Below are 26,449 nucleotides of genomic sequence, written 5' to 3'. Positions count from 1 at the left end.
CGTTGGCTGCAAAGGGAAGGGAGAAGGAAAAGGACAAAGGGAAGGAGATGGAGGAAAAGGGAAAGGAAAAGGAGAAGGAAGAAGGAGCTGCAGGATCAAAGCCTGGCTGTTGGTGCCGGATTGGGCAGCTCCGGTGGCTCCCGCATCCCTTTGGAGCACAGACAATGAGGGTGGGTTCGTTATTCCACTTGGGATTGTGGAGCTCCTGGGGTTGATCCCACTGCGTGCTGCAGCCACATCAGCACCCGGGTTCAGTGTTTAAGGGGTAGAAACCACCTTGATTTGGGGGAGCAGCCAGAGCTGGATCCCTTTGGGTGCTGCTGGGGGGGTGGGTGGGTGCCCCCATTGAGAGGGGGCTGCAAACGAGGTGCCAACAGCTTACCCCCCCCAAGCATCAGCCTGACCATGAGGGGCTTTGCATGCAGGGTTAATTAGTGGGGCACTAATAAGGTTTAATGACCCCACCTGGGGTGACCCAGCACACGTGGGACCTATCTGAGCTCAGCCACAGAGCCCGGTGCTGTGGATGTATGGATTCATGGGGTTGTGTGTAGAAAAGAGAAAGAAGAGGGAAAAGGATGGGATGAAGGAGAAGGAGATGGAGAAGAGGAGAAGGGCAAGGATGGGATGAAGGAAAAGGAGAAAGAAGAAGGAGATGGAGGAAAAGGAGAAGGGGAAAATGAAATCCTGGCTGTTGGCTGGAGCCATAAAGGACCGTGCACCCGCAGAGGGATGCTGAGTACCCCCATAAGACCCCTTTGGTGGGATGCAGGGGGTGAGCACAAGGGTGGGATGTGATGAAGCATCAGTGTCTCCTTTTGGCACCTCGGCCTCATGGCACCTCCTGCGCGGGCCGGGGCAGCCCCTTCCTGCCGCAGAGGGAGGAGGAGGAGGAGGAGGAGGAAGAGTGATGCTGCTGTGATGCTGTGAGGTTGCTCGTGCTGCAGCTCCGGCCCCAGGACCCCGTTCTCCGCATGGAGGTGCCCCCATGGCTTTCCTCCGCAGGCTCTTTGGCTTTGGGGGGAAGAAGAAGCCCCCGAAGCAGCACGAGCACATCAGGAGGGACGTGGACCCCGAGGAGACCTGGCTGCTGCTGGGGGAGCTGGGTGATGGCGCCTTCGGCAAGGTCTTTAAGGTAGGAGAACCCCCCAGGACCCCACCGGGGCCCTGTGGCAGGGTCCATGCACATCATCGCTGGTCCCCATCCCTGTCCCTTGGCACGGGGACAGCCGCCGGCTCGGGAGCTGGGGGTGCTTGAAGCCTCGGTTGGGTGAGGGGCTGAGATGGGAGGTTCTAACCCAAAACCACAGCGAGGAGCCCGAGCGCGGCAGGAAACCCAACGTCGGGCGCCTTCCGGCACCGGTGGCTCGGTGATGGGTCTGCTCCTGTGGGGCCTGCCCCAGCCTCACTGGGAAGAGCTTCCTTAAATCCAACCTGAAGCTCCCCTGTTTCAGTTGGAACCCATCACCCATCGCCCCTTGTCCTGTCGCTCCAGTCCCTGATGAAGGGTCCACACAGCATCCATACAAGCGGGATGCTCCGTGCTCTGGGACATGCAGGGTGGCATGGCCGCATCACACCGCGTGACCGCACATCCCTCTTCATCCCATCCCTGGTGACAATGGGCTCCTGGCGTTTGCCTTGGTGGCACCAAGCACCGGGGATGGGATGTGATGGGTCCAAGCTTCACCCCTCACCACAAACCATGGGGCTGCTGCTTTGGTACCCACATCAAACCTCCCCCCCCCAGGCACAGAACAGGGTGACGGGGGTGCTGGCGGCCGCCAAGGTCATTGATGCCCCGAGCGAGGAGGAGCTGGAGGACCACGTGGTGGAGATCGAGATCTTGGCCTGCTGCGACCACCCCAACATCATCAAGCTGTTGGATGCGCTCTATTGGGACGGGCGGCTCTGGGTGAGTGCTGGTCCCACCATCAGGGCATGGACGGGGGTCCCACCATCAGGGCATGGATGGGGGTCCCACCATCAGGGCATGGACCACGGTCCCACCATCAGGGCATGGACGGGGGTCCCACCATCAGGGCATGGACGGGGGTCCCACCATCAGGGCATGGACCATGGTCCCACCATCAGGGCATGGACGGGGGTCCCACCATCAGGGCATGGACCATGGTCCCACCATCAGGGCATGGACGGGGGTCCCACCATCAGGGCATGGATCATGGTCCCACCATCAGGGCATGGACCGGGGTCCCACCATCAGGGCAGGGACTGGGGTCCCACCATCAGGGCATGGACCACGGTCGCACCATCAGGGCATGGACCGGGGTCCCATCATCAAGGCATGGACTGGGGTCCCACCATCAGGGCATTGACCAGGGTCCCACCATCAGGGCATGGACCGGGGTCCCACCATCAGGGCATGGACGGGGGTCCCACCATCAGGGCATGGACCATGGTCCCACCATCAGGGCACGGACCGGGCTCCCACCATCAGGGCATGGACCATGGTCCCACCATCAGGGCATGGACTGGGGTCCCACCATCAGGGCATGGACCAGGGTCCCACCATCAGGGCATGGACTGGGGTCCCACCATCAGGGCATGGACCAGGCTCCCACCATCAGGGCATGGACCGGGGTCCCACCATCAGGGCATGGACGGGGGTCCCACCATCAGGGCATGGACCAGGGTCCCACCATCAGGGCATGGACTGGGGTCCCACCATCAGGGCACAGACCAGGCTCCCACAATCAAGGCATGGACCGGGGTCCCACCATCAGGGCATGGACCACGGTCCCATCATCAAGGCATGGACCATGGTCCCACCATCAGGGCATTGACCAGGGTCCCACCATCAGGGTATGGACCACGGTCCCACCATCAACGCATGGACTGGGGTCCCACCATCAGGGCATGGACCAGGGTCCCACCATCAGGTCATGGACCAGGGTCCCACCATCAGGTCATGGACTGGGGTCCCACCATCAGGGCACAGACCAGGCTCCCACAATCAAGGCATGGACCGGGGTCCCACCATCAGGGCATGGACCATGGTCCCACCATCAGGGCATGGACCCCAGCATCCCAGGGCTGGTGGACTCTGCCTGGAGGAGCACGTTTACAGACCAGGGTGGGGAACTTCTCCTTGCAGATCCTGGTGGAGTTTTGTCCAGGAGGGGCCGTGGATGCAGCGATTTTGGGTAACACACACCCCCCCCCCCATTTTTGATGCTTGGCCATTGTGGGATTTGGGATGGGATGGCCAAATTCCATGGTGTGGAAGCGATTCCTGGCGTCGTGCAGCATCTCCAGCAGGGAGGACGGGTTGGGATGCATCTTCCATTGGGTACCCCGGGGTTTGGGCCTCGTTGGCAGCGGGGTTCATTGGTGCTGATGGCAGGGCTGGAGAAGGGGCTGAGCGAGGAGCAGATCCGAGGCGCCTGCAGGCAGCTCCTGCTGGCACTGCAGTACCTGCATGGCTGCAGCATCATCCACAGGGACATCAAGGCTGGCAATGTCCTGCTCACCCTCGATGGGGACATCAAGCTGGGTGAGTCCCGGGGGTCCCAAAGGGCACAGGGATGCTCCAGGGATCATCTCCAACCGCTGCTTCCTGCTCTGCAGCTGATTTTGGGGTCTCGGCCAAGAACTCCAGCTCTGGCCAGCGGCGCGTGTCCTTCATCGGCACCCCTTACTGGTAGGTGTGTGTGGGGAATGCACAGGGATGCTGGGATGAGGGAGCCCAGGGGATGCTCACAACACCAGAAGCATCTCAAGGAATTGGATTGGAACCATGGAATCAATGGGGTTGGATCATCAAGTCCAACCATTCCCCAGCGCTGCCAAGGCCACCATTAAGAGCAAGAGGATTGTTCCTCTTCCAGTTAATGATGGCTTCGGGGTGGGCTTCTCAGTTGCATGAGGCTGTGCATGGGGAGGACACTGGTGGGTTCGAGGCCTCCCGGGGTAGCATTGGAAGAGCTGGGGTTGAATCTCAGCTCTTCTCTCTGCAGGGCTGTCACCTGGGTTTGGTCTCGGGAGGAGGCAGCAGCCCAGGGCAGGCTGGACACGTTCCCCTCTGTGCCACGCACAGGATGGCCCCGGAGGTGGTGCAGTGTGAGATGTCCAAGGAGAGCCCCTACAGCTACAAGGCTGACATCTGGTCACTGGGCATCACCCTGATCGAGATGGCCGAGATGGAGCCCCCCTACCACGAGCTGAACCCCCTCCGGGTGCTGCTGAAGATCACCAAGTCCCAGCCACCCACCTTGAGGCACCCCAAGAGGTGGTGAGTTCCCAGCACCCAACACGGGTGACAAGGGGAGGTGTTCTTTGGGGCGGGCTCTTGGCCCATAGGGGATGCTTGGCTGCGACTCCTCCAAGCCCAGCCCCAGGGGTACCACAGGCACCACCTTTGCCCACAGAAGGGGATGCTGGTGGGCATCACCCCAAGGCCCATAGGGCCCACAGAGGGGTGACGGGGACCATCCCGCAGGTCTGAAGACTTCAAGGACTTCCTGAGGAGATCCCTGCAGAAGAGCCCCAAGGAGCGCTGGTCAGCGTCCCAGCTCCTGCAGGTGGGTAGCACCCATTGCTGTGGGCCCAGCGTGGTGGGACCCATCCCTGGTGCTGGTCCCAGCCACCTCCCTTGCTCTCACCCAGCACCCCTTTGTGATGGGTGTCTCGGACAAGCGGCCGCTCCGGGAGCTGGTAGCCAAGGCCAGGACTGCTGCTACTGCTGCTGCTGATGATGAAGAGGATGAGGAGGAAGGCCCGGTCCTCTCGGTGCGTGGGTAGCGCCTGGCTGGGTGCGGGATCCCCCCATCCCTTCCCATGAGCTCATTGAGCCTCATCTCTCCCCCCGTTGTCCACCCCACAGCCTGGGGGGCAGGAGCATGGAGACCCCTCCTGCCCCCCAGCACCGCTGGCTGCAATGGGGAGAGTCAGTGAGGGGCTGAGCATCTCCTCTGATGCCCCGGTGGTGGCGGAGCCCAGGACCAGGAGAGCATCGGGCGTCCTGAAGCAGATGAGATCCTCACCCGAGGCCAGGCTCTCCGTGAGGCTCCCCAAGGGACCTGCCGAGCTCCTGCAGCTGATGCGGCGCAGGTCGTTCCTTGGAGGGCTGAGGACCCGGGAAGCAGTTAGGGACCAGCCCGGGGCAGAGCCGAGTGGGATGGAGGCGATGCCGCTGGATGCTCCTCAAGGGACGTCAGTCCCAGCAGAGGCAGGAGGAGAAGCTCGAGGGTGTCACAAGGAGATCAGCCCCCCGGGGACCCGCTGCAGCGTGGCTGAGATCCCCTCAGCACCACAGCGGGCAGGAGAGCTTGGGGGGCTGCAAGAGCTGGAGGCAGAGCCGGATGGACCCGAGGCAGAGCCGGATGGACCCATGGCAGAGGAGGTTGGACCCATGGCAGAGGAGGTTGGACCCACGGCAGAGGAGGTTGGACCCACGGCAGAGCAGGTTGGACCCACGGCAGAGGAGGTTGGACCCACGGCAGAGGAGGTTGGACCCAAGGCAGAGGAGGTTGGACCCACGGCAGAGGAGGTTGGACCCACGGCAGAGCAGGTTGGACCCAAGGCAGAGGAGGTTGGACCCAAGGCAGAGGAGGTTGGACCCAAGGCAGAGCCGGATGGACCCATGGCAGAGCAGGTTGGACCCAAGGCAGAGCAGGTTGGACTCAAGGCAGAGCAGGTTGGACCCAAGGCAGAGCCGGATGGACCCACGGCAGAGCAGGTTGGACTCAAGGCAGAGCAGGTTGGACTCAAGGCAGAGCAGGTTGGACCCACGGCAGAGCCGGATGGACCCATGGCAGAGCAGGTTGGACTCAAGACAGAGCAGGCTGGACCCACGGCAGAGCAGGCTGGACCCACGGCAGAGCAGGTTGGACCCACGGCAGAGCAGGTTGGACTCAAGGCAGAGCAGGTTGGACCCACGGCAGAGCCCCAGGAGGAAACCCAACGTGCTGACACATCATCAGTGGCCAAAACGCCCATGGAGGGGTGTCTTGAAGGCCACCCAAGCCCCACTTCCATCCCCAAAAGCAATGCAGAAGAGGAATCAAGCAGAGACCCTGCTTGCACCTCGCTGGCCCTGCCTGCACCCATGGGTGGGCACTGGTGCAGAGCCTCGGCCGTGGGGCAGCTGGCGGCACCATGGACCATGAGGAGCAAACCCCAGAGCTCTGAGGTGCCGGCAGAGCATCGGTACCGGGTTTCTTGGTCACTGCAAGACCTGAAGGGCAGCGCTGATCCCATGGACCCGGGTGAGCAGGAGGTGGGGAGGAGGGAGGAGGAAGCCACAGGCAATGCTCAGCCTGGGGTGGAAGAGGACCTTGTCCAAGGGCCTTTGGCTGGAGAGCATAAAGCGGAGGGAGATGCGGAGGCCAGAGCTGGGGAAGGGATGCTGGAAGAAGAACTGGAGCCAACCTCTGCAGCGTGTGCAGGGCAGGGACCTGCAAGGGAAGAGACCCAGAATTCCTCCTCCATGGAGATCCTGGGGCCTGGTGAAGAAGAAACAGAAGAGAAAGTGGGGAACAGCCCCAGGGACAAGCCAGGAGTTGAGGATGACTGGAAAGAACAGGAGGAAAATGATGGAGAGCTTGGAGAAGAAGGGGTGCAAATTGCTCCAGCTCCTGAAGGGCCATCAAAGGCTGGACCTGGAGAGGAAAGGAGTGGTTTGGAGGCTCAGGGAGCAACGCCAGAGCCCCAGGAGGCCCTTGGTGGACATCCAAAGGCCATACAAAGTGTGAGGTTCAACGCTGCCCTGGGCTGGATCTCTTCCCAGGCACAGGCAGTGTGGGAAGTGGATCCATCCCTCACAGCAAGGCATGGAGAGGAGCACCCTGCAGATGGGCAAGGTCCAAGCATCCTCCCTGCAGCACCAAAGCCTTTCCCTTTGGCTGGAGAAGCCCAGGAGGTGAGAACCTTGCCGGCGGCCATGGGAAGGTGACCCCCTTTGCATGGGCCCCCAGGTTGGGGTTTTGGGTGGTTTTGGGTTGTCTGAGCTCAGAACCATTGCTCCCAGATGCAGGAACCTGCCTCTCTCCAAGGGATGGTGAAGGAACCCCCCAGGTTTGGGGTGGACGGGGAGGACGTGAGCGCAGCGACCACCAAGGCCGGGATGAGGGATGGGATGATGCGCTCCGCTCGGTGAGTGACGTGGAGGTGGAGGGGCCAGCAGGCATCTTCCACCCGTTCCTGCCCGAGGAGGACCAGGGGCCAAGGGGAAAGGGTGCAGGAGATGGGTCTGAGGGGCTCCATGCAGAGCACAAGTGCTCCATCACCATGCTTGGAAACCCATCTGGCTCCATAGTCAGGGTCTACTCCAGCAGGAGACCATGAGCAAGCCCTTCCCTGTGTCCTCGGGGAAGTAGGGACCCATGAGGAGGCAAAGCATTGCCCAGCCCCACATCTGGTGTGCCCAGCCCCACATCTGGTGTGCCCGGCCCCACATCTGGTGTGCCCGGCCCCACATCTGGTGTGCCCGGCCCCACATCTGGTGTGCCCAGCAGCACCTTAAGGAAAGAAGAGGGGAAGATCTTCTCCCATAAGCCCTTGTGTCACCCAAGGAGAGGAGGAGAGGCTGAATGGGGAGATGCCAGGTTGGACATGGTCTAGTGTGAGGCATCCCTGCCCATGGCAGCGGGTTGGAACTGCGTGATCCCAAGGTCCTTCCCAACCCAACCCATTCTATGGAGAGGCAGCTTATGAGTATGGCCACCACGTAGGCAATGGGCATCCCATCTTCATTCTTGTTGGAGATAGTCCTTCTCCATGCTGTTCACCAGCGCTGAGCTGCTCCCTGCACGGGAGAGAGAGAGGTGCCTTTGGGGCCACCCTCAGCCCCATCTCGCCCCACACCTTCAGGCGCCAGGAGCTCCGTGAGCTGCGGGTGTTGCAGAAGGAGGAGCAGCGAGCTCAGAGCCGGTTGGAGCACAAGTTCCACCACCAGCGGGAGCAGATGTTCCGCCACATCGAGCAGGAGATGATGGTAACGGGTCCATCACCATCATCACCATCATCATCATCATCATCCCTTGTGCCATGATGTGGTCAGGAATGGACGCGGGCTGGGGTCCTGCTGTGGGAGACACTGAGGTCTGGGGGGGTGTTGGTTGCTTCCTGTGGTCCCTGCAGCCCCGTTGACCGTATCTGCACATGGTTATAGAGCAAGAAGCAGTTCTATGACCGGGAGGTGGAGAGCTTGGAGCGGCGTCACCGGCAGCTGAAGGAGCACCAGGAGCTCAAGTACACGGTGAAGCTGCGTGAGGAGGCCAAACGCCTCAAGGCCCTCCAGAAGGGCTGTGGGAGGAGGATGCAGGAGCTGAAGGGTGATGGGAGAGAGGTGAGGGTCTGGGGCAGCGCTGGCTCCTCTGTCTGTGCCACCTGGAGCATGGGGACCGGCTCCCCTGGGTGCTGGGGCCAAGGCTTTCCATTGCTCACCCCATGAGCAGCGGTTCCTGCAGCAGCAACAGGAGGGGCTCAACGCAGCCTTGCAGAGGGTGGTCCAGGAGCACAAGAAGAAGATGATGTCCATTGACTGGGAGTACAGCACCAGGATTCACAGCCTCAGGAGAGGTGGGTTGGGCTGGGAGGAGGAGGATGGTGGGCTCTTAGGGAGGTTCCTGGTGGTGGTGATGGTGCTGTGCCCATCAGCCCGCGAGTCGGTGGTGTGGAGCATGGAGCAAGGGCACCTGCAGGAGAAGTACCAGCTCTTCAGGCAGCAGGTGAAGGAGCAGCACGCGGTGCAGAGGCTGCAGCTCCGCAAGCGCCACGAGAAGGTGAGGTGGGAGCTGCTCCACCAGCCCCATGGGGTCCCCATCCCTCTCCTGGCTCATCCTCCCACCCCTTTCCCAGGAGATGGAGAGGATGAGCCGCTTCCACCAGCTCCTGCTGGACGAGCTCAGTAGCCAGCAGGCACAGGAGCAGGCTCAGGAGCAGGCTCAGCTGCTCAAAAGCCAGCGCTGGGCTACCAAAACCTGCCTGACCCTCTTCAAGGACAACCTGAAGATGCAGGAGGCTCCTGGGGGCAAGCAGAGCGAGAGGGCCAAGCAGGTACAAGCACCTTCTAGAGCCAATGAGGCTCCCCAAAGTATGGGGAGAGCAGCCCAAAAGCTCCAAGTGGTGCCTTTTAGGGGATGGGGAGTGATGTGGGCTGTCCCCTACCTCAGCTGGCACAGCAGGAGGAGAGGTGGCAGCAGCTACAGCAGCAGCAGGCTGAGAACCTGGCAGAGCTGGAGCAGATGCAGGTACACGGGGGGAAAGTTCACCCTGGGGGCTTCCTACCCCCTCGGTACCTTTTCTTGAGGACCTTCCTGACCTTCCCTCTCCCAGAGCGAGAAGATGCATCTCCTGGCCGAGCAGGAGCGGCGGCAGCTGGGGCGGCTGGACCAGGAGCACGCCATGGAGCTCAGTGCATGGAGGCAGCGGCTGGCGGCCCGCATGGAGGTGAGTGCTCCTGCAGCATGAAGCATCCCCTCCGTGGGATGCTCCCGATGGAGGGCAGGGATGGGAATGGGTCATGGCAGCGCTGCTTGTCTTCTCCAGGTGCTGGAGGAGGAGCTGCAGAACTCGCTGCTGGAGCTGCACAGTGCTCACAGCAGCACCGGCATCACTCAGTGCTTCCAACTCCCCTCCTGACACTGCAGGCAGGACCCACGGCTCTTCTGGGACATGGGCCTTAAAGACCTCCAAGGCAACAGGGGGAACAGCAGCCCTGGGGTGCTGGGCAGGATGTGGTATGGATCAGGAGCTGGTGGGTCCAAGCCCACCCTCGCTTTGCTGGAGGGGCTGGGGTGTGGGCGAATCACCCCAGAAGCTCCCTGGTGTGGAAGCTGTGGATACTTCCCATGTGGATCTCCCCTCAGCTGAGCTCCAGGAAATACACCCTTCATTAATAAAAGTCCCTGTTTGTAACTATTTTACTTAAACCCCCTCATCTGGTGTCCCACCAGTGTGTTCTGTGCCCCAAAACCTGCCCTTCATGGGCCAGCTCTCAAGGGATGGTTTCGTGGTAGACTTGGCAGTGATGGTTGATGATCTCCAAAGGTCTTTTCCAGCCTGGTGGATTCCATGGTGATTCTGTTCTATGGGGGTCCCATCCTCAGCCTCAGGCCCTGGGATACCTCAAAGGCAGAGCTGGCAGCATTGTGCACTGAGCCTTTCTCCAGCCACCTCGTTGGGGCCCCAAGGGCACTAATAAGCCCTAATGGCTTTGATCAGCCTCATGAGGGGCCCAGCCACATCACGACCCAGGAGCTCCATCAAAGCTCAGCTCCAGGGCTTCAGGCCCTGCCTAAGCTGTGCATTGCCTCAGACTCAACCCTGCCCTTCAGACTCGCTTCTCTGCTTGATCTCAGACCTGCTTCAGCACCAGGAGCTTGTGGGGTGATCTCAGCTCTTGGCTGAAGCTCGCCCCCATCTCCAGGTTGGTGCTGCTCACGTTGTTGGGTCCTGGCTGGTGATGCTCCCTGACTGCTGCTGCTCCCCAACACTCTTGTTTTAATCCCTTCCCTGGTTTGGAGATTCCTCCTTCCCCACCTCAAAGGCCCATCTGCAAAGTCTGTAGCAATTTATTTATTACCTTTAAGCTCAGTATAAAAAGTAAATCGTTTTCTGGGATGAACAGGACAGGAACAGGAGGAAGTGGAGACCTGGTAACGGTCCATGTACGTTGAGTGACACAGAGGAGCCTTTCGGTTCACAGTGAGATGGAGGAACTTCACTACCCAGACCCAGGAAAGAACTGATGGATTGAAGATGGCAGAGCTGCAACCATCGCTCTGTATGGGTCCTAAGTTTAGGTAGGACATCCTTGATTTAAACTCTTCTGGGAGCGCAGAGACCAGTGAGGTTTCACAGCAACAGTGCTGGAGGAGAAAAGCCTACCACTGATGAGAGTCCAGAGAGCACCAGCCAGCTGAGGAGCTGAGCACACAGGGCTCAGTTGTCTTTTTTCACCAAGACTTCAGACAAGTCCTCTGTGCCCTCCAGCTTCAGATTCTAGGAACAGAAAAGAAAAGCCAAGTTCACCAAAACCAAACTCTTCCCCAAACTCTGGCAAACACCCACGTGATGAAGGTTCAGAGCAACCCCAGCCCCTTCTGTCCCCATCAGCACACACAAGGCTGAGGCTTCCCTCGGAGACTGAAATGCTCTTAATGCTCACAACAACGTGTTCCCCTCTGCTGCCAGACCCAACAGCAAGCAGTGACAGACAGCAGTTAGGCTGGAAATGCTACAAGTGCTTAATCACAGCTATCAGCCTGATTTATGCTCACTATGAGCATGAAACCAGGACTGGAGAAGTCCTGATGTAGGAAGAAAATGGCTCTTCTCCTACATATCCTGTGTCCACACTGCACTTACCTTCTCATTTGCTAGATGCAAGAGGCAGGCGAAGGCTAAGGGGACAGACAGGTTTTTAGCCATCCTGGAAGGCAGCCTACAGAAGACAAGGAGAAGGTTAGGATGGCCAGAGCCTACTGCAACCTGATGGATGGAGCGTGCCTGCAAGGACCAGGTCACCAGAGATCAGCTCCTCCCCAGTGATCTGGTTCTTCTCTACCTTTCCCCTCCCACTAAGCAACAATTCCCCCAGCTGAATGCAAGCCAAGAGCTCCCCCAGGCAGCCCCAGGGTTCAGGTCGGTTGTAACAGACACAGAGGGGTTGGTGTTTGCCTGAGCTCAGCTGAAGTCTACCCCTGATCTTAAGCCCAGACTTTCTTAGGGCCTCTACCTGTGAAACAGATCCTTTGTGATGCTGCTGAAGACCTTCTCTTCTACTATTGTTGAGGCATCCTCCTCTTTCTCTGCATCCTTCATCTATTTAGCAAAAAGACAGACACTGCTGAGACAGACTTTGCTTGCCAGTATTCACCTTGTGTTCAGAGAGAAACCACTCCCAGTTACACTCTTGTCTCTCCTTCTTGGCCATCCCATAGGAGCAAGGCTGCTAGAAAGGAATCGCTGCTCAACCTGCCCAGGACTGTCTCTGCAGGAGTTAGGCTTAGTTACCTGCAGGGCATTCTCTTGCCATCAGAGCTATTCAGGGATCTGGTGCCTCCTGCACTCACCTCTGCTGCTGCTGTTTCTTTCCCCCTTCCATCAGTCAAGAGGTTCCACATGCTCTTCTTCAATGTCTTCATGTCCATTTTCTTGGCTGTCTTTGCATACTGAATTGCTATCTTGTTGATCTGAGGAGCAGAAGTAGAGGGTGAATTGAGAGCACCTGAGCAGAAGCAGGAGCACTGTCCTCCATCAGGACCACAGGAACAATCAGAACATGGTTCTCCTTGGGAACAACAGTGAATGTTCTCTTACTTCTAGACCTTTGATTAATTCCCTCCTCTTACACAAGGGTTCATCTGGGTACAAAGCATCCAGCAGCAGCAAACCAGGGAAACTGCTGTCTCAGGACTTCCAACCACCCAAGGTGGTGTGAGGCTTTGCTCCAGACCTTCCCAAGGAGCAATTCACTCAGTGACAACACAAATCTTTACCTTCTGGGGCTCAGCAATGAGGTTCAGCTCTCCATATGTTGTGATATCGACAAGCCTGTTGAGCTCAGCTTCTGGAACCTCAGGATGGGCAGTAAGGTTGAACTCCCCTGTCAGGCCCGTGAACTGAACTGGGTCATTGTCATCATCGCTGTCAGCACACTGGTGAAGAAGAAAGAGCGGTGAGGCCACAAAGAGACATCTCTGAGGAGCCAGAAGTGTCCTGCACTGAGACAACACCACCCTCTCAGGTTGGTGGTGATACCTGCCCACCTTCCCCATGGAAAATGTTATTACTCAGCTTCTCCCCACAGAACTTAGGCTGGGCTAAGGCCAAACACAAGGGAGATCTAGTGTGCAGAATACCAAAGGACTGTTCTCCAAGGAAAGACAACAGAGATGAAGGGGTTTTCCTGCAACTGTGGGACCAGCTGGGACTTGTCACAAATGCACTCAGGAGGCAGCACTGGCCTGGCCAAAAGCTGAAGCTTGAGAAGAAATCTCTTTCAATGGTAGCTCAGAACAGTTGGGAGCAAACCTCACTGTGTAAAGATGACTCTGGAGGTGATCAATGGCATTTGCTCCTGCTTTAGGGCACTGGAATGGAGTTTCTAAAGCAAACTGACTGGCAAACACCAAGGCCAGAGAGTTTAGTTCATGTTGTTGGTGAGGGAACATGGGTGTGCACAGAGATCCCTACAACTCCAATTCTTTTTCACTAGGAATTAATTCTGGATACAGCTTCTTCCCATCACACATCAAATATAGGCATCAGGAAGAAAGCTTCTTGTTCCAGTTACCTGCACTGCAGGGCAGAAGTTGGAGGTGTCATTGGGGTTGTTGTAGTCGTACTCGCCGACGACATCTTCATGATCCAAGGAACTTTCTGGCTGAGGCATCCTGCAGAACTTCCAGGACAAGAGCAGGGGTCAGCAAACGAAAAACTCCAAATATTGCCCAAGCAATACCTGCACCTTCTTTCTTCACCACCTCCCCTTTTCCCAGCCTGTTGGCTCTTCCTCCTCCTTGCAAACCAGCCCTCTATAGCAAGCCCCCAGCTAAGCAGAGCCACTCCAGCATCCATAAGTGTGTGTCAGTTCAGTGAGAGACAGGGTGGCTCTTCTCCAGCCCTGAGGAGCATCCCAAAGCACTTCAAGCATTTGGTGGAGAGTGGTTTTGTGCATGGAATCATTGCAAACAGGCTTTTAGAGAAGTCTCTTACCTTAAAAGCTGGTTTGAGGTACAGCTGGAGAATGGTGTTAGGGTCATAGTGGAAGTCTGTGGGAAGCGTGGTGCTCTTCACGTTCTGGCTTTCCAGAATGGATTTGGCTAGAGTTACAGCTGCCTGGGGGGGATAATAAATGCCATTGCCCATGAGCTATCCACTACTCACAAACACACAGTAAGTGCTTTGAACACAGGTCTTTGTCTGTGTTAGGGAAGAAGCAGACTAAACCACACAATGTCTAACTCTGACTCATTGTATTCAAAACTTGCTTATTTAAGCTAAATAATTCATATCTCAGCCTGAAAGGGGGCAAGTTCTAAGACATGTGCAAGGAGGAGTTCACACTGGTCTAGGTGGTGCACCTAATGGTTTCTGTGCAGCACACTGGGACACGGAGCTGGATCCATAGGGTCTTTTTAATGGTTGGGATTTAAGCCAGGAGAAATTAAGCCTGATTCTCCACCGTAAGGTGGGTAAACCCCTCAGCTTGTAAGGTGACCTGGAGTCAGAAGACTTACAGAGCCAGTTTCACAGGGGCCATTTGCAGCTGACAGTTGCCAGCCACACTGACATGATAAAAGAGAGAGCAGAAAGAGGCAAAAACTCAGCACGTGCCTTGGTCTTACGGAAATGCACCTCAAAGTCAATGTCTTCATCAAAGTCTATTTCAAACGCTTTCTTTGCATTCCTTTTCCTGGTCGCTTTTTCAGACTCAGCCACTGCAGCAGAAAGGAAGCAAACTGTCAGTGCTTTGTGACAGAGTAAGAACCACAAGCTCACTCCTAACTTGAGCATCTGCTCCACACGGAAAGGTCACCTTTCCTCTTTGTTGTGGGAAAGCAACAAGTGTGTTCTCAGCTTCACGTTTTCAAGGGATCAGTATCTTTTTATAGAAGCAGAAAGTGTAACTTAATCTTCAGACTTTATGCAGGAGGTGGGAAATAACAGCAGGAGCTGTATTAGTACCACTACCTCCTGTTGCTGCGGTGAGACACCCTCTCAACTTCGAGCATCATCACCCAAACACTAGAGAACACTTTAGAAGGATCGGCATGTGGCTGAGAGCCTTCGTGGTGTCTGAACTCAGTCCTGCTTCCCAGCTGGCTAGAAAAGAGCCAGGCAGGCTTGTCCCCTTCTCCACTGTCCCTGCTTTATGAGTCAGATGCTGCCTAAAGGGAAGCAGGACCTGGCAGCACATGAGCTGCTGTCTCTACATACATACGCTTGTGCCGAGGTTTGAAGCGCCAGTGCTCTGGGCCAGCCCACATCGACAGAGTCCGGGGACTGAAGTAGGAATATTCCCCTGGTTTCATGGAAACATAATGGCACATGGTCCCGACGTCTCCCGTTCCAAAAGAGGCTGTGTCAGTTCTGGGAAGAGCACACATGCTGCTGAGTGAAATCATTCCTTTGGCGCACATAGGGCCTGGGTGTGCAGTCAATATCCACATCAGCTCTGTAAGGATATTGCTTGCTCCCTCTGTGTGGAACTCTAAACTATGGAGCTCGTGAGGCTGCTGCAGAAACAGAGGTGGATTTGCCAAAGGGCAGGCTGGAAACTGGGGAGCAGAGGGAGCACACAAGCAGTCAAACGTGACCCCACAAAAAGGTCCTCTTAGAGAGCAGAGATATTACTGTAACGTATTCCTGGATGTACCCAAAGCTTGCACAGAAAACAGCTACAGCCAGATGGGAAACGTGTACATGGGAATAAAAGATCCCCAGAGAGATGCCAGCAGTTGTCATGCCCTCTCAAAGCAAAGCCATAGATTCTCAGTGACTACTTACCCGGTCCTCTGGGAGACTGTTCCAAAGGAGTTGACGTTTTCTCTGAATTCCCCAATCTTGTCTATTGGTGTGTTCCTGGGGGAGTCAGAATTGAAGTCATCACCTGGCAGGATGGGAGCACAGTCTTCCACATCACTGTCTACCTCTGCGTTGATATCAAACACTTGGTCACTCTTCTTGAATTTATCCAACAGGGCTGACACTGACTGCAGGAGAAGAAGGTGCTCAGGAAAACACAGGCTAGCAGTGGTCCTGCAGCACAACACCCCACTGCTCCATGTAACTCAGTGATCACTTTGGAGGTGACCGTGGATACAACTCAGGTATCCCACCCAGTGCAGAGCTAACAAACATACCTCATCGTTGGATTCAGCATCCCACTTTGTAAACTGGAAACCAGCCAGTGAAGAGCAGATGGGGCGTTTTTCAGTGCACTGTGCTAGAAGGGCTAGAGACAAGGAGAGCAAGGGCAAGAGATCAACACAGGATGAAGAAACCAACAGCTAAAAGCACCAGGCACCCAATCATTCTTAAAACCACACATGTAGGCAGCTCTTCCTGCACGTAGGGCAGTGCAGGGCTCACAGCAAAAGCAGCTGGCTCATTTCTCAGCAGAGAGTTCAACTGCTACCCTAACTCCAGGGTGGGCATAGCACCGGGAATCTTATCAGAGCAGTGGGGTTTGGTGGTTATGTACAGGCTCAAACACTGTGGGCAGCAGGTCAGGGAGGAGATTCTCCCTCTGCCCTGGTGAGACCCCCCCCCCCCCCCCCGCAGTTCTGCGTTCAGCTCTGGGGCAACAGCCCAAAAGGGACGTGGAGCTGTTCGAGTGAGGCCAGAGGAGGCCATGGAGCTGCTGGGAGGGCTGGAGCAGCTCTGCTCTGGAGCCAGGCTGAGAGAGCTGGGCTGGGGCAGCCTGGAGAAGAGAAGGCTCCTGAAGGGGAGACCTGAGAGCAGCTCCAGTGCCTGAAGGGGCTGCAGGAAACCTGGAGAGGGGCTTGGGACAAGGGCCTGAAGGGACAGGCCAAGGGGAATGGCTTTAACCTGCCAGAGGGGAGACTGAGATGAGCTCTTAGGCAGAAGCTCTTCCCTGTGAGGGTGCTGAGGCGCTGGCACAGGGTGCCCAGAGAAGCTGTGGCTGCCCCATCCCTGGCAGTGCTCAAGGCCAGGTTGGACACAGGGGTTTGGAGCAAGCTGCTCTAGCGGAAGGGGTCCCTGCCCGTGGCAGGGGTTGGAGCTGGATGAGCTTTAAGGTCCCTTCCAACACAAACCATTATAGGATTCCACAAGTTAAGTCCTTAGCCTGGAATACACTAATCTCAACTGCAGCACAGCTTAGGCCACCTATACGTGCTACATGACAGATCTGCTTTAGATCTGTAGTGATCTAACATCTACAAAAGTCCTGTTAGCCAGCAGTTTCACTAGCAGTGGTGCCATAGAGTGGCCAAGCAGTGAACAAAAGCATGAGTCAAGCTGGCTGAGAGTAGAATGAGCACACTTGGGAGATAAAAGGGATATAAAGGTCTTGATGGGCCCCTTTTCTTAGTGGTTACCAGCACTCACGCTTTAAATCCATCACTTTCACAGGGTTGGTGTTTGGCAGTGTGAGGGTCTCTGAGGAAGGAAGAGGGATGATCTCCGAGTCGAAGAGCAGCTCACAGTGGCAGTCCTGGGTACGCAGCGCAGTGAGGAAAACTCCAGCTGTGCTGCACTCATCGAATGATGCTGCTGTTTTCTGGAACATGGGATCAATCTACAGGTATGGAATGAAGCAGAGAATCAGGGAACGGAGAAGATGGAAGGGGTGAAGCACGTTTTTGCAGGGGTGTCATGGTTTAAGCCCAGCCGGTAACTCAGAACCACGCAGCCGCTCGCTTCCTCCTCTTCTTCCTCCTGGCTCCCAGAGGGATGGGGAGGAGAATGGGAAGAATGTAAATCCCATGGGCTGAGATAAGAACAGTCCAGTAACTAAGGTATATCACAAACCACTACTGCTACCACCAATAGTAATAATGATAAGGGGAATAACAAGGGGAGAGAATACAACCGCTCACCACCTGCTGACCGATACCCAGCCTGACCCAAGCAGCAATGTGGGCCTCCTGGGTGACTCCCTCCAGTTTCTATACTGGGCATGACATGCTGTGGTATGGAATACCTCTTCGGCTACTTTGGGTCAGGTGTCCTGTCTCTGCTTCCTCCCAGCTTCCCATGCCCCTCCTCACTGCCAGAGCATGAGACTGAGAAGTCCTTGATCGGAGTAAGCACTACTTAGCAACAACTAAAACCATCACTGTGTTATCAATGCTGTTCTCAGGCTTAAAGTCAAAAACACAGCACTGCATCAGCTGCTAAGAAGGAGAAAAAATGACTGCTACAGCTGAACCCAGGACAAGGAGACTTTGAAACACAGAGCTGAAGGGAGAATGACCCATGCATGTCAGGGGCTGGGCTCTGGTCCCAGGGAACAAGGGATGGGGCAAGAGGAAACAGCCTCAAGCTGCACCAGGGGTGGTTTAGATGGAGCTGAGGAACAATTCCTTCCCCAAAGGGTGCTCAGGCATTGGAACAGGCTGCCCAGGGCAGGGCTGGAGTCACCGTCCCTGCAAGTGCTCACACACCGTGGAGACGAGGCCTCAGTGCCATGGGTTAGTGGTGGCCTTGGCAGTGCTGGGGAACCATTGGACTTGATGAGCTTAAAGCTCTTTTCCAACCTGGTTGATTCTATGATCCCATGTTTTTCAGCAAGGGGAGAGCTCCCCCAGTTTCCTCACACAGGAGGAACACCCATGACCAGACCCACCCTTGCTCTAATAGCAGGATTCACAGATATACACGTGAGTGTTACAGCCCAAGAGAGGAATGTATGCTAAGAAATGAGAAAGATGAGGTGACATCTCCTTTCCTCCCCAGAACACGGCTGCTGCAGCAGCCTCCCTCCACCCACCTCACATCTGCGACTAGCCTCCGACACGTTGATGTTGCTCAGGTTCGTCTCGATGGTTTTGAACGAGTGCTTTTTCTTTGCCTGAACTCTCTTGACAACCTCAGGAGCTTGACTGTCTTCTAAAACGAAAAGAAGAACAAGCTACACTCAGAAAACTCACTAAAATACCCTATGGAGGGATAGCACAGCTTTTACTTCAGTTCGCAAGACAAACACGCAAAACCCAATGGGCATGAAGTCACCTGGTAGCTACCAGCAGAATCCATCCATGTTTCAACTTAAACAGGGGAAGTTCAGGTTAGATATGAGGAAGAAGTTCTTTACTGTAAAGGTGGTGAGGCACTGGCACAGGTGCCCAGAGAAGTTGTGAATGCTCCATCCCTGGCAGTGTTCAAGGCCAGGTTGGACAGAGCCTTGGGTGACATGGTCTAGTGTGAGGTGTCCCTGCCCATGACAGGGGGTTGGAACTGGATGATCTTAAGGTCCTTTCCAACTCAAACCATTGTATGATTCATTGGTTGGATGCTGTGTTTCTTTTTATGGACTATTTTATCTTCACAGCATGGGTTTTGTTTCAAAGCAAAGAGGGAGGCAGTTCTTTCTTACAAAGGTTAGGCCACTTTTGGTTTACATTCAGATCTGATGGGCCCAATAGCTGAATACAGGATTGAGTGACAAATTCAGGGTCTCACCTCAACCCTCCCTACTCAAGGGATGTACAAAGTGTTTCCAAATTCACATGTGCTATGGAAGTACACCACCATTTCCCCTCTGTGCAGGTGGAACAGAAACAGCTAAACAGAAACGAGTGCAAGGCACACCTTCTCCTGGGCTGTCTACAGAGTTTTTGGGTGCTGTGTCCTTGTTCAAGCCTCCAAGCACTTTGTACACATCCACATGAATCGTATCCACACGCACGGAGTAAATCTTGCCACTGGCATCTATCGTGCCCGCTGCTACCTGACGGGAGGTACAAAGAGCTGGGTTACAGTTATGGAGCAAAAAGTCTCCTCTAGATGTGACTCTGCAGACCTGAACTTCTGGATGCTCTGTAGTACAAGCAAAAACCTGTGCACTCTTTGCCATCCCTTCCTCAGTTTCATCAACAACAGAGCTAGCTCAGGGGTTCCTCAAGGCCACTGCCATTTGTTCATTCACCCAAGAATCCAGTTTCCCCCCAGCATCAGTCAACTATTACAGTGAGAAAGCCTCTGTCCCAGAAAAATTCTTATTCTGATCCATCCTGGATCAAAATTATACTGGGAATTAACCACACTGTCTTCCTTTCTTTTCCAGCCTTGTTTTGCTGCTCCTTGTTATCACCCACTGTTTAACTCAGAAGCTTCACAAGCCTTTCTTTTAAATAAGCTCTCCTTTTGAAGGACCATCACCGAAAGCCTTTCATTTCTGTGGTACAAAAGGATTCCACACTATAAGTTTCTGCTGTGTCTAAAAGGTATATTTAGTCCCCAGCTCAGTTACCTTGGCATTATTTGAGGTTTGTTATTGTCTAAACCTTATGCTAAATGCCAGTTGCAAATAAAGCACCTCCACGACCAGGCAGTGATTCCTCTCACCTTGAAGTTGGTCCTTTCAGAGTCCTTCTGTTTCAGGATCTCTGTCATGTAGTCTATCAGGTGTAAGCCGAAGACATTCTTCGTGTTGATTTTCTGAAACAAAGCACAGCTCGGAACTGATCCCCTGGCAAATGATGCATCAAAAGAGTCTGGTCCCTCACCCCATGGGGTATTTACAGCAGGATCTGATCATTTCCACGTCCTGCTTGGTTACTGCTGGGGAGGCAGCAGCAGCAGCCTGCGGTTTGGCTCAGGGACGTGGCTCTGAGGGCTAGGATGGAGAATAACCACGTAGCCAAGGCTCAAGGAGTTTAACCCCCCCCTCCCAAGCGGCCTCATGACCGCTGTCAGCGGTGGTGCGAGAGGGGCTGGACCGGGAGCCCCGACTCACGTTCTCGGTGGAGAGCTTGATGCAGGTGCTGTAGTGATCCGCGATCTGACTGTGGCTCCACTGCGGGCCTGCCTGCGCCTGCCTGCGGGAGACACGGCTGTCAGGGACCCTCCTCCTCCTCCTCCTCCTCCACGTACCCCCCCCCCACAGCCCCTCGCACCGGGCCCGTACCTGGGTGAGGCGAGGCCCCGCGGCGAGTCAGTGCTGCTGAGGTGGAGGTCGGTGGCTTTGGAGCGCCGGCGCTGCCGCCTCTCCCGTTCGTCATCGTTCCGAGGGCACTCGGCCAGCACCGGGGTGCCGGAGCTGCCGAAGGACCGCAGGGCCGCGGTGCTCATCCTGTCCCCGGGGCACCGACAGCCCGCGCCGCGCCGCCTCGCCTCAGGCCCGGGAAAGGGAGGGGCTAGCCACCGGTATCCCCGCCCATTCCTCCCCATACGAGCCAATCAGCGTGTGGCCAGCCTGCCCGTCTGCCAATCGGAACGCGTCGCGCTTCGCCCCGCCCCGCCGGGTTTGAATCCGTGCGCGCGCAGGGCGCCGGGCGTAACGGCCGCGGCGGGGCCTGGGCCTACGGGAGGGGGCGCCTCCGGTTCCGTGCTCCGGTTCCGTGCTCCGGTTCCGTGCTCCGGTTCCGTGCTCCGGTTCCGTGCTCCGGTTCCGTGCCCCGGTTCCGGTTCCGTGCCCCGGCTCCGGTTCCGTGCTCCGGTTCCGTGCTCCGGTTCCGTGCTCCGGCTCCTGTCAGGGTCCCCGGTGCAGGGAAGCGGGGTGCGAGCCTCTACCGGTGTCCTGCACACCCTCAGTGTGCCCCGGAGCCCTCTCCCCTGAGCTCTGCGTGTTTCTGGGTGCACCAGCGGGGTATTCCCGCACCTGGGCAGCCTGGCGGTGTGTGGGGTGTGATGGAGCCTCCATCCTGCCCCCCATTGCATCCTCCCTCCCCGCCTGGCCCTGGCGCTCAGTGGCAGCGGGAGCAGCTCCTGCCTTGCTGCAGTGACTGCGGAGGAGCCAGCAAAGCTTCCTAAACCTCATCCCTTGGCTTGACCAAGGCAGCGTGCGTTTGTGTGCAGGACCCCACGAGGATCAGAAGTTCCCCCCTTTCACATCAGCTTTTCACGTCTCCCTTGCTCAGCAGGTGAGGTATTGTCTGCATTGCTTTGGGTTCCCTGCAGGAAAGGTTTGCTGGGGGGAAGCTGTTGCTCCTCAGGCTTCCTTGTCCCAGCAGAGCTGTGCCTGATCTGACAGGAGGATGGAGCCAAGAGGGGCTGGGCTCTGCTCCCAAGGACCAAGGGACGGGACAAGAGGAAACGGCCTCAAGCTGCCCCAGGGCAGGTTTAGATGGAGCTGAGGAGCAATTCCTTCCCCAGAGGGTGCTCAGGCATTGGAACAGGCTGCCCAGGGCAGGGCTGCAGTCACCGTCCCTGCTCACACACCCTCAGTGCCATGGGTCAGTGCTGGCCGTGGCAGTGCTGGGGAACGGTTGGACTGGGGTCTTAAAGCTCTTTTCCATCCTCATTGATTCCATGATGCCAGCACAGTGCCCGGCTGCAGGCAGAGGGGACACGCTCCTTGCGTTAGCATGGGGAGTGGGTCCGGCCTGAGCCATGGCTGCATGGAAGGGAGATGATCTCTGAAGGTCCCTTCCACCCGGTATTATTCAGTGCCTCTATGATCATGACCCTATAGTTGTTGGGAAGAACAGCTTCTTCTCCAGTGCCACCAGCCAGTAGAGAAGCTTTTCCAGCCCTACCAGGCCAGCATTCCCAGTGCTATTCCCCTGAGGGGGGGTGAAGCAGCTGCTGCCCTATTCCTTCATGATGGATTTAGGTACTGCGATGCTGCTGCAGTTGGATGTCTGTGGAGACAGTGTTCTCACAGGAGAATGGATAATTGGTACATGAACTCTGAATAATCCCAAAAGATACCCCGAGGAAGCTGAAGCAAGCAAGATAAGAAGCTGGAATTCACTGAGTTATGAGAACTGTGGACTGTTGGCAAGCTTTCGAGGTCAGGTTCTCACACCTGTGCTTAACCAATTATATGTTAGTCACTAGGGGTCTTCAAGACATGGATCCAATCATAATATGCCAAATCACTGTAAGTGCATGTAAGCAATAGTATATAAGGAGTTAAGGCTTTGCAATAAACGGCTTTGGTCTGATCATATTGATCTCTGAGTCCATATGTTTTCTGCGGCAGATGCCTGAATGCTTCCCAAGTGCAAAGTGCTCTTCCAGTCTGAACCACTGGATGGGGCAGGAGGAAAAGATGTGGTTCGATCTCTACATTTCTTAGGAGTTAGGGAAATAAGAGCTGGTCCCGGCTGAGCCAGCCAAGGGGTGGCTGTGCCATGGGTCAGCCCCTGCCCTGACTCCTACCACCCCAAAATGGCCAAAGGATAAACTTGTGGAGACTGGCATCTGCTCCTAAGCGCACCTCGAGTGCCCTTAGGATGCCCAGGGCACTTCTTAAAGCCACAGCGGGCTCATGTGGGGGACAGAAACCCTGTAGGGCTTCTTTATGTCCCTGGTAACTCAGGGTCTGAGCCAAGGGGTCTGACCCCTTCCCTTGTCTGTTCCAGTCGGAGCAGACTGACATGGAGAGGCTGTAAACCCCACTTTGTTTTGTGATGTGCCTTTCTAGAAGCAGAAGCCTCTTAGTGAAGCTTTTAATGTTGTGAACAAATGGCTAACTCCAGCTACACACCTGAGGTGAAGGGCCTGAAGGAACTGTGGAGGCTTTAAATGTCCAGATAAATCATCCCTGTCGTGGCAATAGCAAGGTTTGATTGTTCCCAGCCGTTAGCAGTGCTGGTGAGGACAGGAATATTCATGCTCTTTATTAAGGGAATGTATCATTTGGTGACATGAACATTTACAGATGCTGCTCCCTCTTCGATCAGCTCCTCAGCTAATAAATCCCTAGCAGGACTTTGGGAAACTGGATGAACAGCTCAGACCTGTCACTGGGTGAAAACCCCCATGGACGTGTGCTGGGATTCTCCTGCTCTTGGAGTGAATGCTCGTGTAAGGTTTGCTTTGGGAGTTGGGAAGAATGGCTTAGGAGTGGAAGCCTGCCCCGTTCCAGGGTGACACAGACCCCGCTTTGGGGTGACACAGAACATGGGGAATGCCTCCCAGCTGCAGGCAAGTGCCGGAGGAGGGTGGGAAGCTTAGGAGAAGAGGAGGAAGAGGGGAAGCATGGAAGCGTTCCTGTGTGACTGCCTCAGCTGCCGTGACGGACTTGAAACCTTGTCAGTCACAGCGACGGGGCTGCTGAGCTGCTTGACAGGTCCCTGGCGTGGGATGTGCTGCCCATTCCGGATCCATAACACGGGAAGCCTGGCAACAGGGATCTTCCCTGGCTGCAAGGCTAAAAATAGAGCTGGGGAGTGTGGAACTTGCACCCTTCTGGGGTTACTGAGCCCTCGGCCCCCTGTGAGCACCAGACCTCGGCTTGGTGGCTGCTGGGGGTTTGGTTTCCATATGGGTTCGGGGCACGTCCCTGGGTGATTGGGGACCCTGTGACTGTTGCTGCCACACAAGTGGGGTCTCCTCTTGCTGCAAGGGGCCTGAAAACTAAAGATATCTGATGATTTCCATGTGCTGGAGCAGACAGGAGCATTTATTAACCCACTGGTGCTATTCTTATGCAAACAACTGTAGCTCATCTCAATAATAAAAGGCAATTTAATACCTGCTCAGCTGCTTTAGGAAGGGGCTGGGTTTGGTTTTCAATGTGACACCCTGGGGTCAGCCTCTCCATCTGCTTTTTTCCCTCCCAGGACATGCTGTCTGCTTTCAGCCTGGCTTGTTATTGCAGCAGAGCTGCTCGTAGTTGTGCTTATACCTCAGGGCATGAGGGAAAGGTTGACACCTCAGAAGAAGTGAATGGTGTGGTTTCTCTTAGGTATCATCAGGATGGCCGGTTCCTGAGCAGCCTTGTATACCCTCAGTGCTGTGTGTGAAGAGGCTGCAGCACAGGTTGGACTAACACAGCTTAGGTTTCCCCCCCTCCTTTAGAGTGTGGCTCTGAGTGGGGAACCTCTGGAGGAGCCCAGTGTGCAAAGGACCATCCTGCAGGGTCTCAGAGCTCCGAGTGGCCCCACTGACTTCCCCCTTTGCAGGTGCCTGGCTCATTTGCGATGATCTGGATCCTTTCTCTCTGATTTCTTGTGTTTTATCACCCTCGTGCTGTAAAATCCAGGGTTTCACAGACACGGTGATGGCTGCAAACTCAAACACAGGATCACCTCCTGAAGCGCAGCGATGAATAAATCATCAGCACTGTGGTCACAGCACTCCCAGCTGAGGACAAGTCCTCGAGGTCCAGGCGGAGCCATCAGGATGAGACTTCGGGCTGGAGAGCAGATGAGAGATGTGATGAGCTGTAAATCTTGTTGAGCGGTTGGAGAGGCAGCAGCAGGAGGCTGTGCCTCTCCACAGCTTTGGTCTGGTCGTGCCCACGCAGCGTCTCGTGTTGTTCTTGGCAGCTTTCCCTTCCAAGCAAAGGGAAGACAAATGGGCTGCAGGCTGGTCCGGATGCAACCCGTGAGGATTCCATCAGCAATCGTTCCTGACTGCAGGAACCTGCTGTGGAGGTGCTGGATGGACTGGCTGGGTTGGTGATGTGTTCATTCAGTTCGATTCACTTTGTGATGCAGGACTTGAGCAGGTTGAAATGACCATTTCAAAGCAGGTTGGTGCTTGTGAGTGAGGGCCTTAGAGCAGAGCTGAACCCCCACATCTCTGCATGGGGGAGAGTGGGACTGGTGTACCTGAACCCAGGACAGCAAATCCAGTGATTCCGTGTTGCAGAGGAAACTGGTGGAACTTTGGGTCCTCGCATAGGCTGCCAACTGGACCAGTGTTTTCAGAGGTGCTGATGCCTCTGTGGGTGCTGCAGGAAGGCAGGCAGTCTGCAGAGCAGGACAGCTTTGCTTCACCACCCTCCTCTGCTTGCACACAGCGTGGGTGCAGTCCTCAGGGATGATTTTGTTGCCAGATCTTGAGAGCATCTCAGACCAGAGCTGCTCTGGAGGACTTTGTGTCCATCCCCTGCGTTCTCCACCCCTTGGGCACACTGAATGACTCAGAAGTCCCTGGAGATGTGCCCAGTGGGCCTCTGCTGATGGTTTTGTGGGTGGTTTTGGGTGCTGCTGATCAAATCCCAGTGGGGGATGTATCTGCCACTGCTGTCCAACACCGGGAATCTGTAATATTGACAGCATCAGGGCTGCAACACAAACCTCAACACAAACCCATCTAATAGGGGCTCCACTCCCTGGAGGGGTATTGCTGCTGCACGGTTGACATCCATCACCTTTCAGAGTGAAAACCCTACCTTGGTGAAGGGCAGCAGGACATCAAGAGTGCTTTGCAGTCACACACTACCTGTGTCTTCTTCTGTGAAGGCTGGGAGATGCCACAAGCCTCACCCAAGGAGACTCCCTCCTCTTTGGGGTACGGATTCCTAAATTCCCCCATTGAAATGCAGATTTGCAGCCGTTTGATTATTTCACACATCAGAGAAGCTTCTGGGTGGAGAACAGCTTGTAATAATCAGCTACGTGTCCCTCAGTACAAGCACTCTTTGCTGTCGGCTATGGCCTCGTGCCTCTGCAGGGAGCAGAGTCGTTCAGAACAACCCTCCTTTCCTCTCTGTTGAAAATTGCTGTCATTTCACCTCCGCAACACCTTTTCAATCAACCTGGATGCCACAATCTGCTTTGCAAGAAAAGGAACGATGGTTTCGGAGGTGCTGTGCATGGTAATGCTGTGCTCAGCCTGAAATGCTGCTATTCCAAACAGCAGCTTTAAGAAGGGCTTCTGTTTCTTCTTAACACCTTGCTCTTGTGCAGCCAGAATGGTTTTAGTTGGGAGGTTTAGAATCGTCTGATTTATAACTTCCTGATGGGAAAAGGGGATGGGGAAAGCAGAAGAAGTGGGGACATGAACTGTGGCACAGCCCCGGGGAGCTCCTCTTGGTTGGGATCTCAGGCCTGGGGTATCTTCCAGGATAAAGGTCTGATGCCATAGTGAGAGCATGGGATTTCCTGGACCC

At 55.8% G+C, this 26,449-nt stretch overlaps 2 protein-coding genes across 4 annotated transcripts; one reads left to right on the top strand and one right to left on the bottom strand.

The window, feature by feature from the left end:
• The first annotated feature begins 912 nt into the window (after positions 1–912).
• Positions 913–9,830, top strand: LOC133282748 (STE20-like serine/threonine-protein kinase). Its single transcript, XM_061478971.1, has 19 exons — positions 913–1,135; positions 1,751–1,915; positions 3,116–3,164; positions 3,365–3,514; positions 3,589–3,661; positions 4,058–4,252; positions 4,460–4,541; positions 4,627–4,749; positions 4,856–5,332; positions 5,864–6,880; positions 6,989–7,113; positions 7,831–7,954; positions 8,132–8,308; positions 8,418–8,541; positions 8,620–8,744; positions 8,821–9,018; positions 9,135–9,212; positions 9,298–9,411; positions 9,511–9,830. The coding sequence occupies exons 1-19, from the start codon at positions 989–991 to the stop codon at positions 9,601–9,603; spliced, it is 3,636 nt and encodes a 1,211-aa protein (XP_061334955.1). The 5' UTR covers positions 913–988; the 3' UTR covers positions 9,604–9,830.
• Positions 9,831–10,517: 687 nt separating this feature from the next.
• On the bottom strand, positions 10,518–20,732 carry NCAPH (non-SMC condensin I complex subunit H). 3 transcript variants are annotated; one of them, XM_061478967.1, is made up of 17 exons: positions 20,567–20,732; positions 20,396–20,477; positions 20,005–20,097; positions 19,249–19,387; positions 18,428–18,546; positions 17,044–17,233; positions 15,834–15,925; positions 15,478–15,683; positions 14,912–15,060; positions 14,301–14,408; positions 13,684–13,802; positions 13,262–13,369; positions 12,465–12,623; positions 12,039–12,158; positions 11,702–11,787; positions 11,332–11,407; positions 10,518–10,965 (listed from the first exon to the last, which is right to left on the bottom strand). In XM_061478967.1, the coding sequence occupies exons 1-17, from the start codon at positions 20,728–20,730 to the stop codon at positions 10,906–10,908; spliced, it is 2,070 nt and encodes a 689-aa protein (XP_061334951.1). In that variant the 5' UTR covers positions 20,731–20,732; the 3' UTR covers positions 10,518–10,905. The 3 variants fall into 3 exon arrangements, with proteins under 3 accessions (XP_061334951.1, XP_061334952.1, XP_061334953.1); XM_061478968.1 differs by having other exon boundaries at positions 11,702–11,781; XM_061478969.1 differs by lacking the exons at positions 10,518–10,965; positions 11,332–11,407; positions 11,702–11,787 and adding an exon at positions 11,794–11,956.
• Between the last annotated feature and the right edge of the window lie 5,717 nt (positions 20,733–26,449).

Source organism: Pezoporus flaviventris, unplaced genomic scaffold (genome assembly GCF_033815535.1).
Source record: "Pezoporus flaviventris isolate CSIRO_AGI_PZ_B2104156 unplaced genomic scaffold, CSIRO_AGI_Pfla_v1 ptg000138l, whole genome shotgun sequence".
Classification (NCBI taxonomy): domain Eukaryota; kingdom Metazoa; phylum Chordata; class Aves; order Psittaciformes; family Psittacidae; genus Pezoporus; species Pezoporus flaviventris.
Note: the sequence above shows the minus strand (reverse complement) of the source record. Positions and strands in the feature narration are given on the sequence as shown.

Bases quoted from the DNA above. Each gene is read 5' to 3' on its own strand.
- LOC133282748 (XM_061478971.1), top strand. From the start codon at position 989: ATGGCTTTCCTCCGCAGGCTCTTTGGCTTTGGGGGGAAGAAGAAGCCC. The intron at 1,136-1,750 runs GTAGGAGAACCC...TCCCCCCCCCAG, and splicing joins CCTTCGGCAAGGTCTTTAAG to GCACAGAACAGGGTGACGGG. The intron at 9,412-9,510 runs GTGAGTGCTCCT...TGTCTTCTCCAG, and splicing joins GGCTGGCGGCCCGCATGGAG to GTGCTGGAGGAGGAGCTGCA.
- NCAPH (XM_061478967.1), bottom strand. From the start codon at position 20,730: ATGAGCACCGCGGCCCTGCGGTCCTTCGGCAGCTCCGGCACCCCGGTG. The intron at 20,478-20,566 runs GTACGGGCCCGG...TGTCTCCCGCAG, and splicing joins CGGGGCCTCGCCTCACCCAG to GCAGGCGCAGGCAGGCCCGC. The intron at 12,624-13,261 runs GTAACTGGAACA...CTTCTTCACCAG, and splicing joins ACTTCTGCCCTGCAGTGCAG to TGTGCTGACAGCGATGATGA.